Here is a 14,348-nt window from a genome sequence, read left to right as displayed (position 1 = left end):
GGAGATGTTCACAGCGAGGGCTGACAGGCTGGTCAATAATCACGAGCACGCTGCCTCACTCACGGCCTAATGAGACTAATTAAACATGCCATTAACATACACAGGCACACACTGCAGGGCCGGCTGGATGTCACAGATCCATACGTGAGGATGCAAACACACACTCACACACCCACACCCACACAGACACACACATCTGGCTGCCCTGTGCAAAGGGTTGTGTGCATTATGTAAGGTAAACAATCTGTTGCCCCCTCACGTACGACAACTTGAGCACAAAACCTTTTATGATGCAAACGCACGTTGGTGCTTCTCAGTACATCTCTCATCTGGTTCATCAGCAGCCACTTGAGGCACTAAACACATCTTTATTTGACTTTGATTTAATACGGCTTGTGTGCCTTCGAAAAAGGGGAAAAGATCCAAAGCACAAAGATAAAAAATATGTATGTCCCCTTTTCTTTTCATATGAAGTGCACTCGACTGGCTGCTGCAGGAGAACACCAGGTCCTTGTCGAGGGCTTTGGATTAACAATGGTGATGTAGTGAAAGTCCACGTTGTTAAAGCTCAGCCTCAAACTCAAACTTTACAGTTGTAGTCGTCACTTTTTGCTTCTCGCAGCCAGAAACAAGAAGATTTAAAATAGGACTTTTAGACGTAAAAGAAAAACCAATTTACTGCTGCATAAATCCCACCAGACATTTGTTTCTCTACAAAGAATTAAGGCCGTGTTTTGTTTGTCCTGTTTTATTTGCAATTTGTAGCGTTTATCTTTTCAAAAACCACGTCCCCTCAAACATTAATTTCGCACTCTATTTATTTAGGCTCATTCCAACAATGATTCCAAACAGGTTTTGTAAATCGTTCATTTCATCATTTATCGATTCATTTGTTTTTTGGGAAGTTTTCCTTCACAAAAATGTCACGCGAAGGTAAAAAGAAGAACTTAGTGTTTCACTTTGAGAGGAAGAGGAGGATAAACTCCAATAAAGGAGAAATTACACCTGATATTCACCTGCTAAGGGCCTGTCCGACTTTAGATTCTTATTGTTGAGTTGTTTTTCACTGTCACTGGATGAGGTGATGATGCCATTTTGTCCGTGTGAGACAAAAGGTTTGTTAACAAATGAATCCGTCCATAGAAGACATGTGTGTCCCAGTGACATCATCAGGAGGAATTTGGGATATTAAAGTTGACCCTTCAGATAAAAGCCAAACACGTCCTCCACCAGATTTCCTTGGACAATGGTAGAACAGAGACATAACCACAGGACCTTGTATTGTGCTCCTTTCCTGCCGGCAAATTGATGGCGTCCCAGGTTTAAAGTGCAAATGGAGGGAGTTTAAAGCAGAGACACACTTCATCACAGCGCTCAGCCTCGTCCTGACGCCACAGTGACAGGCAGACTTTGTCTTTGAGAGCGTTTCTGTTGATGCATCAACTTCCAGGCAGCGAGACGCCAGAGACATTCTAGAGATGTGTTATCTGCTAACAGAGACAGATAAATACCAGATGAAACCCAGCAGCAGATCTTTTCATTTACAGGGACCTGAACAATGTGAACGGCCGAGTGAAACAGGTTTTCTAACAAGTGCAGGGTTCAGTTATCTTCAGCCGAGCTCCTTTCTCTGTGCCAACAAGCAGCAGAGGTCCACTCAGCCACAGGAGGAGGCCGGAATGAGCTCATTTCAACCTCACACAGCAGAGTTAGTATAAAAACACTTAAATGTTGTTTGGAAATAAACGTGAAGCCAGTTTTTACAGCAGCAACTCCACGTGCAACCTGACATCAAACACAACTTGTGGTTGTCTCTCTCTCTCTCACAGGGACTTTCTTCCCACTGCAAACTGATGGGATGAGTTCCTGGGGATGAATCTCAGTTATCAGGTTCCAGGAACTACTGCTGCTGTCAGGGATGGAGCAGATATCTCATAGATAAGACCACACAGGTCAAGAGAGAAGGTTGTTGTTTCAAAATATAACAAATTAGAAAAGCCTCTCTCTATATGTGTGTATTACAGACGTGCACTGAGCTCCTGAAACTTTGCGGAGGGGCTGCACGTAAGAACGCAAACCGATCAGCTCCTGTAATGTCCCAATGAATAATACATAAGGAAAAACACTATAACGGTCAAAAAGAAATAGCTATTGTGAAATACAGTAATAAATTAAATTCTGCATAAACTTCCCCAAATCCTCAGTGATTTGCAGAAAGGGAAAAGCTTTGTGGAAACATTACGATCACGTTGCTTCTCTTTAAAGAGCCTCCGGAGGGTTCCTGTGCAAACTTCTGTTTCTGGATTAGAAAGTGTTTGTTCGGTGTTTGCTCTCGAGTTGAGATTTTTGGGAAAAGTCGAAGCTGATCCACTAACGAGTAAAGCAGATTATTTATTATATTGAGAAGCAATAGTGTTACACAGTGGTTATGGCTTATCGGATAGTGGAGGTTGTTTGTGCTGGTGGATCCGGTTCCACGGCCTCATGCTGTTGCCAGATTATCTTTTTTTGTTTGTGAGAAAGCGTTTCCTAAGCACTTTGAAGAGGAATTAATAAAAAAAATTGTTTTAAATTCCACTGACCGTTGGGTCAGGTCTGAAAGTGCAGGTTTGGGTCTCAGCTGTAGGTTCTGTGCTCAACTCTAGAATAAGTACAACAAACCCAAATGTCTGGCATCAATCTACACCCGGGGAGAATGAAAGGTTTTCCGTGGCTCGTTTGGCCGAACACACTCATTGTCCTGGTCCCAGCTGTGGCCTGGATTCTCTGTCTGTGCCTAAAACTTCTCTTGTTCCTTTTATCTCCCGTTGTTAAATCTCTTGCTCACTTAAACATAAAAGGAAATCGATGGCAGTGTTATCGCCGCGGCTCCTTCTGTTGTTCTGGTGCAAAAACGCTACATAAGCTTCTTTAAAGTTCAAGCTCACAGAACAAGGAGTTAAACAATAGACGAGGAAAAAGGAGAGAAGGCAGCAAAGTTATATCTCTGAGATATTGTTTAGAGGAAAAGGACGTTCATTTTGCTGGTGGCGATGATATTACAGTGACAAGGAACCAGTTCACTCACTCATTCATTCTCCATTCAAACGGAGGGACTAATCGTTTTCAATACACTTTATTCAAAAGAGTTAGTGAACAGAACAGACGTCAAATGAGCGCCTGTCTACAAACCAATCGATAGGACGTACATATATATTTAAAATACCAAATTATTTAGCGTGCTCGCCAAATCAAAATATGAAACCATAACTAACCAAATCAAATGTAAAGAAAGGAACAAACACATGAAGTTTGATTCCAACTTTCCGCTGCTCCCGGATGTAAAATGGCAGCTTCATTAACTCTCGTGAACACGGCGAACACACTGTAAAGAAGCGGTGGCGTGAAAAGGCGGCCGTCACAATGTAAGTATAACATCATGCTACATAATAAAAGCGTGATGGATATGAACTGGCATGATTATGAGAGCATTAGTCTGTCTAAGCTGTTTCAAGGCTTACAGGAAGCGTAGTGTTCTGAACGCTGAAGCAGGTAGTCGGGGGGAAAGTGACAGATCCACAGTAATTCAGTTAGACACAACGTATACTCACATCCTGGTAATGCCTCCTGTTTCCTTCTTTTAATCTTTGCACAAATTAAAAACACATTCAAACCCATGGTGGAGCAGTGAGTGGCCACACACACACACACAGGTGCAGTGGGAGCTTGTTCATGACACTGTGCTGGTATAGGAGCTGGGAAAAAAACCCATTTGAGCCTCAATGGGTGTCCACCTCAATTTGCTTTTCATTTTCCTCTCGAGTGGCTCCGTTTCCTGCTCGGATTTCTGAACAAGGGGCGTCCATAAACATGGCCGCCGCGTGTGTCTCCTCCCGCCCAGTGTCTTTAGGGGGTGTCATTTCGGCTCGGTGTCCATCACTCGGCCTTCTAAGGGCTTTCATATCCTGCTAGCGTCCAACTGGGGCTCAGTTTCTTAAAATGGGGTTCCTCATCAGGGGCTGAAAAGAGGGAGGGATTGTTTCTGAGCTGAGGACTCTCCATTCCCACCTCCTCCTCCCCCCCTCCCCCCACCCCCTCCAATCAGCTGCCACATGTACGCTCAACAACTGATCTACGCGAGTCGGCCATGTCAGAGTCGCTGCTGCAGCCGGAGAGGCCCATGCCATGCAGGAGGCCGCTCACGTCTATCATGTGTAAAATGATTTGATTGGTTCTGAGGCTGCGTGGAACTGGAAGAGTTTCAAAAGCCTTTTGGAAAACGGCAGCTGGTTCTGGAGCCGTTAGTTGTTGTTTATTGGCACAATAAAAGAAAATGTAAGTGACGGTAAATAGTCCTGGAGTTGTGTGATGTTTTATTGATAGTTTCTATTGGAGTAATAAAAACAAATTTCCACCTCTCTCCTCTGAAAATGTACTCTACTGTGATAGAGGTGCAATCTCTCAGTCATAACACTGCACGGTAGTAAAACTGCTGAATTCTGGGTGTGAAAACAGAAATATTCACTCTTGCAAACCAGCATTTGAAATGTTCCTGCTAATGATGTTTGTCAACGTGGAAAACAATTAAAAATGTTCACGTAAATCTGGAATAACTCTTTATATCAATGTTAAAGCATCAAACAAGAAAGAATAACAAAGGAAACAAGGTTCAGGAGAAACAGCTGCTGATAATGTTTGAGCTGGAAACACAGAGAAAAGTGTTGGAATAGTTTTAAAGAACCTCGGAACAAAACCAAAGCACTAAACCTTGAGAAGGTGGTGATGCAGATCAGTGCAGCCGACCTCTGTACATCTCTGTCAGGCCTCTGAGCCTCAGGCTCCTGAATCTGCATAGACCTCAACTGTCCAGTGTGTTCTGCAGCAGCACCAGATAATAAAGTCTCCTGGCATCTCATACTGCTAAAGATCAGAGTGGGTGCATGCACGTGTGTGTGTGTGTGTCACAGTGTGTGTTGTGTGTCTCTTACCATGATGGTGGTAACCACGACAGTGCGGTTCTCCATGCCAGATGTGTCGTTTGGAAGCAGCGGAGAATCCTGGATCAGAACCAGCTTGTCCGCATCGGTCCAGTACCCGATCTGCAGGGGGGGGGGGGGGATGTGAGCGTATGTCCCATGATGGGAAGCGTGTACAAGTGGACTCTAAATAAAGATGGACGACACGACAAGCTCTCCAGCAGTGAAGCCGATTCATCGTGATCGCCCCCTGGTGGTTGGTGGATCGTAAATATCCTGCATATGAAAACTAATTTTTGCTGAGCGTAAGATGTGTTTACAGAAAAGTATGTGACGGTTATATCGAAACTCCGCCTCCACATCGCGATCACTACAGCGCAGTCTCAAGATTTTATTTTATTTTAATTTCTGTACAACTGCAGGAAGTGGAGATGCGTCGTCCATTTTCATATACAGTCGATGGTGTGTACTAATATAAAATACACAAGTTATATGCTAAACAACAGAGGTGCAGATCTTCAATATACGTCTTAGCTCTGGTTGTGGATTTGAAAATCATTTACAAACAATCACTTATTTCCAAGGGTGAGAATAAACATTAATGTTTAAACACTACTTCCCTGTTTTTGTCGTTCTAGCCAATAAAACCACTTTTAACACCAGGATCCTGACGTAGAGTTGTGTGTCCACTTAAACAGACTGAGTGAGTCCTTGAGTTATAACTTATAGTCTATAGCTGAAACCAAAGAGGTTGCAAAAGGTTGTGCTGCTTCGTTTTGTCTCAGGCGACTATGTGTTACCGTTGTTGTCCAGAAGTCCTTCACTGGAACTAACACACATGATGTGTTAGGGTCGTTATATGAATCTTCTGAGGGAATAACGCTGAGAGGAGGTTCACAGCAATGCTCGGCTGATTTATGACTTTTGATAAAAAGCCAATACCTATCGATCTTATAATATATCGATCTCATAATAGACGGGAGCTTTGACAGGGACCATAAGCAGCCATAACTCAGAGGGGGTGGAGATCCGCTCGCCAGCCGGCTGCTGGTGGCGAGCCAGGGGGGGGGAACGAGGGGCCGTGATTGGTCGATGTCTCCCGTGCGCCGGGGCATCGGGATGATTGAGGAACATGGGAAACGCTGGAGAGCAGGCTGTGACCCGAACACACACACACACACACAGACACACACCGTGTCCTGACAGGACCCTCACTGGGACCAGGAGACGGGCCAAAGCAGCTTTTGATTGATGGGAACCCCTCTCTGCCTCCTCGGGCCCCCCCACAACCCCATCCCTCCGACTTGATTGCTCTCCATTTCATTTCAACCCCCATGCCATCACTCTCACAAGTGCTCTACCTCTCTCTCTCTCTCTCTCATTCATCTCCCCCCCACCCAGCCCCCATTTTCCCTGAGTTTCATCTTCACACTTCCATCCTGTCGGGGCAGAAGCAGAGCTACTGGAGAACTGGCTATGATAACAGAAGACGCCACACTGCGCTCTGTGTCGTCCCAGATGTGTCGGCACATATCTGGGACCCTGCAGAGACGTGTGAGGGCTGAAACATGCAGGATTACATTACATGGGACAATTATTCGAATGGCGGCAGTGTGGTGTGATGCTTTACCCGTCTGGGGCCGTTATTCTTCAGTTCAAACACGTCCATCGTGAAGTTGACCCTGCGGCCATAGTGGTCGAACTGGACATTACCTGTTAATCCCTGCAGCCGGACCTGCACACAGAGGAGAAGAGATGCACGGTTTAAAAATGACATCGCTGACAGCAGCAGGCAAACACAAGGAAACAAACACATCATCAGCACGAAGGTCAATCTCCTACTAAAGAAGACGAAAACATGTTGTCACCAGAAGAAGCGGATCGATACGAGAACAGCAAGAAGGATTTAAGAGTGTCACCATCACTGTGACAAGTTGTGTTGCAGGTCTCATCTATAATGTCGGGGATCGGGCTGAAGAAAGAGACACTTTTAAAAGTATTAACAGTTTTACTCCCTTTGTTTTTTATTCAGCTTCAACGTGCAGGAAGCAGTGGACCAATCACAACAGATTGAGCCAGCGTGTTTCCGACAGAGGCTGAATAGAGGAGCTGCAGCAATGAACAGTTTCAGTAAAGAACACCACAGGACCAGGTCAACGCTGTGGGTCACCTGACGTATGACTTTTGATACAAAGCCAATAGGTATTGATCTTGTAATGTACTCATCTTATTAATAGACGGGAGCTTTGGCAGTGACCATAAGCAGCTATAAACTCAGAGAGTGGAGATACGCTCGCCAGCCGGCAGCTGGGGGCGAGCCAGAGGAGAACGAGGAGCCCTGATTGGTTGATGTCTCCTGTGTGCCGCGGCATCGGGATGATTGATGAACGAAGCCAACAGGGATAAATACAACGCACTTACATAAACTACATGAGCATAGATTCCCACAGATGACACACACCTCTTCAACAATGTGACTCAGGACGTCTTCACGCCTGAGAGTTTGCACCAGGGTTCATGTCTTTGTTCAGACTAAAGTGTAAAGTAAGAAGATCCAGGCTGTGGAAGTGACACCATCTGATTACACAATGGTTACAACTTCAACCTTTACTTTCTATTCATGAACCAAGGAAGTTAAATGCAGAGGCTGCAGAGAAAAGCTTAATAACCAAAAATTAAATTATGATTTTGATTAAAGCAGAATACGGCCTGATCGTGTCTGATAGAGTCATCTGGAGTTGTGGTGGTGATGTTAATAAAGTTGAGATTCCTCTTGACCCCGCGTGTCATCAATAAATCCAGTTTGATCTTTACAGAGAACCACATTAAGCAAGATAAATCTATCTAAAGTTATAAATGATCATGTGATGGAGAAGTTGATTCACCCTCATGTAAGCTTATGTATAAATCAGAGGATGAGTGATGTGATGTCATTTCCTTCCCCCGCCCTCTCTCTCACCTGTTTGAGAGTACGCTCCATGTCGATGCCCTGGTTCCACGGCGCAGCGGGGTTGGCCAGACAGTCGCCGGCGTTCCCCCGCCTTGAAATGTCGACCTTCTGCCTGCGCAGGTTCCTGAAGGCCTCGGCCATCACCATCACCCCGTCGTATGTCAGCGCTGATGTGTACTGGAGGGGGGGGGGACAGAGATGCAGGTGTTAGAGCTTAAGAAGGTCCTCCACTAAAAAACACATCTTTGCATCACAGAGTAACGCTGCAGCAGGAGTCATGTTTCAACTCCGGCTTATAAAACTTGTCTAAAGGAAATAAAACTCAGTCGGGAGGGAGCCTGTGATTTTTTTTAATTTACAGTCTTTGTAACCTGGAGGCCGGCCGGCTGTTCTGTCTGTTTTGGGAACACACTGCACATAAAAAAACAGGTATGAGGCAAATTAAATGCTGATTTTGCCGGACAGCTAAAAAATGTTCTGCTGCATTTGCTGGTCAGATCTCTTTAAAACACCCTGTCTGCGTAAGGCGGCATCACAGAGCCTCCCGAGCGTCTGCAGGGCCGAGCTGTCCCACGCTGCCTCGACCCCGGCGGTGGCAGAAACACAGCAGTTCTCACTCAGCTCATTATTTTCCGGGAGAGAGAGGGCGAGGAGAGAAGATCACACACCCCGCAGTGAGAGCCCCGTTTCCCCTAATCTATCTATGACCGGGAGACTCTACCAAAAAAAATCCCTCTGTCCCTCGTGAGCCGTCCATTTCCCTAAAACTCACCTCTGGCGCCGCAGAGAACTAATTGAGGGGGATGAGGAAAAGGCAGCAGGATGGAAAGAGAGGGTGGGGGGGCAGGAGGGAGAGAGGCGAGTGTTTAGTCCAGCCGGGGAGCAGTCTGCCATTAATTATCCCAACTAGCAGGAGTTCATTAACTTTGCCTCCGGCCGGGGGTGAATCCTATTCATTAGCCCTCTGCTCACTGTGACATTATGGCTCTCATCAGACGCCGCTCCTCTCGATCCCCTGGTTCCTCTCTGACAATCTGCCCAGAGTGAAACCATACACACAAACAATCAAGGTGCTGGACGAACTCAATAACAGGACGATCACTGCTGCCGGGGACAGGAGCGTGGGACGTGTGGGGGGGGGGGGTCGGATTAATTCTCCCAGTGGAGCAGCAGAGCAGAGCGATGATCACATGACACGAGTCAGACGTCAGACAGTTTCTCTTTCTCTAATCAGCACAATTAAAATAAGTCAGAGGATTAGTTTGGAGGATTGAGCATCGCCGGGTGGTGTAAATGGTAAATGGTGTGTTTTTATATTGTACTTTACTATTCTTGATGACCAATGTGTGTGTGAGCAAAACTGTAAAGCACTTTGCTCATTATGGGACGGGGGAGATGGGAATCAAACTGCCAACCTTCTGGTTAGTGGACAACCCAGATCCTGAGCTGAACCTCTCCTCGACAGGTTCCTACAAAACCTAGAGGGAGGACGCAGTAGAAATACCGGATCAGGGGACGTATCCAGGAAGTTTTTGAACCTTTTTTCGGAGAGATTAATTCCTGGATCCTGAATCTGGTGCAGCTTGGTTGAATGTATGAATTTGGCTAGAAGACCAGGTAGCCACATGGCAAGTCAACATCCTTAATCCTGCCTATGAAGCTCTATTTGACTGGTTGATTCCCCGACCAGGAAAACAACCTGTTGATGAGCACCAGAGCTGATCAAGATAGATAGATAGATAGATAGATAGATAGATGGATACTTTATTAATCCCGTGGGAGATGTGGACGATGATCTCAGGTATGAAGCAGGTAAAAGTCCACGTGCTGTTGCAGGATGCAGCTGAAGTTGGACAGCGTCTCTCCAGGCTGTTTTAAAACTGATCAAATAAAAGCTATAGTCTGAGCCACGAGGGTTAGAGAACCAGCCGCTGATTCCTCGACCTTGTTAAAGACGTGGCATCGTTTTTTAACACACAAGTACAGAAAACCCGACGCAGCAGCCATGTTGATCCACCAGCAGACAGAAGAACTGACTGTGACTCGGAGAGAGGGCAATTTGTCAAGACACAAAGTGGCGAAGGACACGCACACTCAAAAGACACACACACACACACACACACACACCATTTCCACTCCAGTGCATTTGGATTCTAAAATAGAAATCTTAGGTCGGGCCCAGATTTGCTGCAGGGTAGGGGGGGGGGGGGGGGTTGCTGACCACCATGGCGTGATGCCTTCTTGCCACAGTGCCATTTGAAATCTGTGTGGCTGTAAAAGAATGTAAAGTGGGTCAGTCTGTCACATCGCAGCAGAGTGGTGGAACGCAGCGGAGCAGATTGCTGATGGTTACGGACGTTTCTTATATGTTCATGCGGACGGATCATATTTCATTATAGCTGCTATACGTTAGCTGTAGCTTCAAGCAGATTTCATATGTATTTGTGTCTCTGTGTTCCTGCTGCTTTCGCACACCTTGCAAACATGCTCCTGTATATTAATACGCTTCATCTTGTCTGCACTGCCCTTTCTTATATCTTCTCCCGTCACATCAGAGAGATGATTAGAGCTCCACGGTCTAGCGTGTTTTATCTTGTTACTTACAAAACGCATGAAACTTGCTTGTGTTTGCTATTTTTTTTCTCAAACACATTCCAGATGAAACAGTTGGAATCTGTTCATTCCTTCACAGGCTGAAAATCCAATTCCACACGGTTGAAAACTTTAAATCTCACACCTGAGATTTGAGAGTCGACTTTTGAACACCAACATTTTTTCTATGGATTTGACTTTGAACCCCCCCACACACCGGTTTTCAGAAGAATCAACCAACCATCAGACGTACCTTGGGCGGGGCGTCGGAGCCGGGGTACTCCCTCTGGTCCAGCTTGTTCCAGCGCTGCATCAGCTTGATGACCATGGGGTTGCTGAAGTCGACCAGCTGGAAGCCCGTCACGTTAGCCCCGCCGTGCATGAAGCGCTCCAGGTTGATGTCCTTGAAGCCCTTGAGGGGACAAGCAACAGGGGGGGGGGGGGGGGGGGGGGAGACTGGTCATGGTCTGAGTCCAGAGAAAGAGACAGGTGACTGATGGGAGGTGCAACAGGTATTGATGATTTGATTTAAATAGTTGACAAAAAATTTACTGGGCATCCTTTTGAGCCTCACCACAGACCAAACACATACAATACCAGACAAATGGAATGAAACCATAAGCAGTTACCAGTAAGAGACTGGGTGAAACTATGAAGGTTTTACTGGTGCAAAACAACTGAGCAGCTGTGAAATGTGAAGTTGTGAGATGAGAATATGAGAAAAATGTCTCTCCATATGAAACACAATTAGCTGAGAAGAAGAAGAAGAAGAAGAAGAAGCAGAAGAAGAAGAAGAACAAGAAGAAGAAGAAGAAGAACAAGGAAAACAAGAAGAACAAGAAGAACAAGAAGAAGAACAAGAAGAAGAAGAAGAAGAACAAGAACAAGAAGAAGAAGAAGAAGAAGAAGAAGAAGAAGAAGAAGAAGAAGAAGAAGAAGAAGAAGAAGAAGAAGAAGAAGAAAAGAACAAGAAGAACAAGAAGAACAAGAACAAGAAGAACAAGAAGAAGAACAAGGAAAACAAGAAGAAGAACAAGAAGAAGAACAACAAGAAGAACAAGAAGAACAAGAAGAAGGAGAAGATGAAGAACAACAACAACAACAACAAAGAACAGAGAACAGAGAGGGACACGGTGAGAGGACGTTTCTCTCCCTCACCAGGTTGGCCATGATGTAATGGTAGCCTTTCACGTGTTTCCCGACGCTGACGATCTGCGAGGAGGCGGAGCACAGCTCAGCGTTAATCTGACTGGATTACAGCATAACACGTTAATTACTGTCAGAGCCGTGTGAGGCGGGCGGGCGTGTGCGTGTTGACACAGTGGAACCGTCAGATCGAGTCCGTGGAAGATGGGACGTCTAAACAAATGAACAGGCCGTCATGGCGGTGAGTCGCCGAGGAGGTAAACGCTTCACGCTTCCAGAGACGTGACAATGCTTGACACACACAGACACACACACGCACACCTAGACACACACACACACAGGTAGAGTCACGTAGCTGCACAATGGTGATTAAAACCGATTTTGAAAGCTGACATCTGCTGAGAAATCCCCACTGGACGTTCAGTTAATCAGGGGATGAATTAATCCTCTAACAAATGTTTTGAACCCTCAGAAAAGTTTTGATTTATATCGATTCCCCAAAAGCTTCACCACAACGAGAGCTGAGCTGCAGGTTGTGAAACTTCACTGGTGGTTTATTTATCTGAATCTTAACATGGAGGAGACGATCAGCTTCCCTGTCACACTAGGAGCCAATAGATATGAGTCATTTCTGATAAATGTAAGAGTTGGTTCTTCCATTCGTTACCTCGGCCAAGAAAATAATGTTTTCATCTGCATTTGCTTGTTTTTTATTTGTTTTGAGGATTATTTAAAAACTGTTAACCCATTTCCACCGAACCTGGTGGAGGGATACGGCCTGAGCCTGAGAAGAAGCCAGGTTCACATGTGGATGTGGATTAAGAAGCAGATCCAGTTAAGATCCTCTCTTCACACTTTTCAACATTTTGTAAAATTTTCAGGGAATAAAGCACAAATCTGGATTTTCTATTGTTCCAATAAATTTTGTTTGCCAGTCCTCGTCCTTTTCTCTCTTATGTCTTTCTTTAATTTCTACTAAACCAAATCAGTCCTGAGTTCTTAGTTGTCATATGAATTCAGAAATAGTTCCAATTAAACCTGTTCATAGTGAATAAAGTCAGTAAAGATGTCGTGTGTGTTGAATTTAAAACTGAAAATGAAAACTTGTTTTATCGGCCTCACACCTCATAACGTGACATTTTCACATTTCTTCCCCCTTTATGACCAAATATTACATTTTATTATGTTGTTAGGTTTTTATGCTACTCACACCTACTATGTGCTCATTACCGTCTCCGGGGAGGTTATGATTTTAGTGTTATTTATTTAGCGGAGGTGTGGGGGGGGCTTTACCAGGGAAGAACACATTACATTTTGGAGATAAACAGCCAGATCCAGGTTCTGTATCATGGGAGTCGGGTTCGATTAGAAAACATTGATGGAGGTGTGCGTTCTCCATGAGCTAAAGTGATTTTTGTAAGTGTTTTGTAAATCCAACAACGACAGGTTTTATTAAGACACAACAGAACGAGAGGAGCTGGAACCGGGGAGAACGAGAACTTTAATAAAAAACAGCTTTTTTCTCTCAGGCTGCGTCACTGATGGATTTTAAATCTGTTGCCTTTGAAACCTGAGGTAAAGTGTGACGTGAGCGTGAGGGACACTTGCACTCTGCTCCCCCCAGTGAATCACATAATAAATATGATCAGATTCTGCTCCATGTCTAATAAAATCCAACCGTGAAGCAGAAGTGAACGACTCTCATTTAACTCCCTGCAGCTGGGATGGATGAAGACTGAGAGTGAAAGGAGGCATCACTCTGATCGGGGTTATGGTTTCTGTTTAGTTTTTTTTACATCCTTCACTTCACACTGAGGGGGGGGGGGGGGGGACCTTTTAATATTCTGATCTGATATGAGAAGAATCTCCTGCTCAGCAACTTAAAATTGGCTCTTTCAGTGTTTCGGGGGGATTAATAAACTCATTTCAGTTTTTGTGCGTAAGAGATGATAATTAAGTGATTCGTTAATTACAGAGCTGCTTCTTTCAGAAGAAGAGTGAGATCGACATATTTAACCCTGTTGTTAAATATATATAAAGACATTCCATTCTGCCTAACGTTTGAAATATTAGAAGGTACGACTTTGTAAATTCTACACAAAGAGTTTATACATTACTTATTAAACTTCAGTTATCAGACTAAAATGTTTAACTGCCAATTAATGTTTTTTTATATTGCATTATGATAAAGAAACTTTTGTGGAATCTAATTTGTTTTATGCAAAAATTACAATACGGATTTCCACAAAACTTGGAGGTCGAATTTCTTCAGTTTCTTTAGGCTTTTTTCAACAATTAATCAAGATCTTGATTTTAATGTAGTTTTAAGATCTTAAATAATTTAGCAGGTTAAGCACAAACTGTACAAAGAGCAAATTAGCTGTCGGCAAATTACATTTCCCTTCTCGTAACAATTTTTCGGTTGATTTCTTTCATCAGGATAGAAAAATTTGACATAAAAGAAAGTTTTATAATTTTCCAGAGCCATATTACATCCTTCCACCAAGTTTAGCAGTTGTCTATCCTGTAGTCTTTTGTGTGATCCTGCAAATAAACAAACCAGTCAACCAACAAACAAATGGATAAACGTTGAAAACAGACAGAATATGAAAATACATGGTTTGTTTTCCCTCTTTCAGAATGTGTTACCTTACAAACCATCAGATAAACATCTTATCTGCCTTCCTCAGTAATCTTAACAAACA

At 44.3% G+C, this 14,348-nt stretch overlaps 1 protein-coding gene across 3 annotated transcripts in view; it reads right to left on the bottom strand.

The window, feature by feature from the left end:
- The window catches only part of gria4b (glutamate receptor, ionotropic, AMPA 4b), a 92,850-nt gene that overhangs the window by 25,162 nt on the left and 53,340 nt on the right, over positions 1-14,348 (bottom strand). For 2 of the 3 annotated variants that reach the window (XM_053442349.1, XM_053442350.1), the window contains exons 5-9: positions 11,656-11,709; positions 10,751-10,909; positions 7,915-8,082; positions 6,586-6,690; positions 4,968-5,078 (exon numbers count right to left, since the gene is read on the bottom strand). In XM_053442349.1, coding sequence (XP_053298324.1) covers positions 4,968-5,078; positions 6,586-6,690; positions 7,915-8,082; positions 10,751-10,909; positions 11,656-11,709 — 597 coding nt within the window. Of the gene's footprint in view, positions 1-3,965; positions 3,999-4,967; positions 5,079-6,585; positions 6,691-7,914; positions 8,083-10,750; positions 10,910-11,655; positions 11,710-14,348 lie in introns of those variants that run through there. The other variant, XM_053442351.1, reaches the window with a different exon arrangement.

This window comes from Pleuronectes platessa, chromosome 15 (genome assembly GCF_947347685.1).
Source record: "Pleuronectes platessa chromosome 15, fPlePla1.1, whole genome shotgun sequence".
Classification (NCBI taxonomy): Eukaryota; Metazoa; Chordata; class Actinopteri; order Pleuronectiformes; family Pleuronectidae; genus Pleuronectes; species Pleuronectes platessa.
This window is presented reverse-complemented; position numbering and strand designations above follow the sequence as displayed.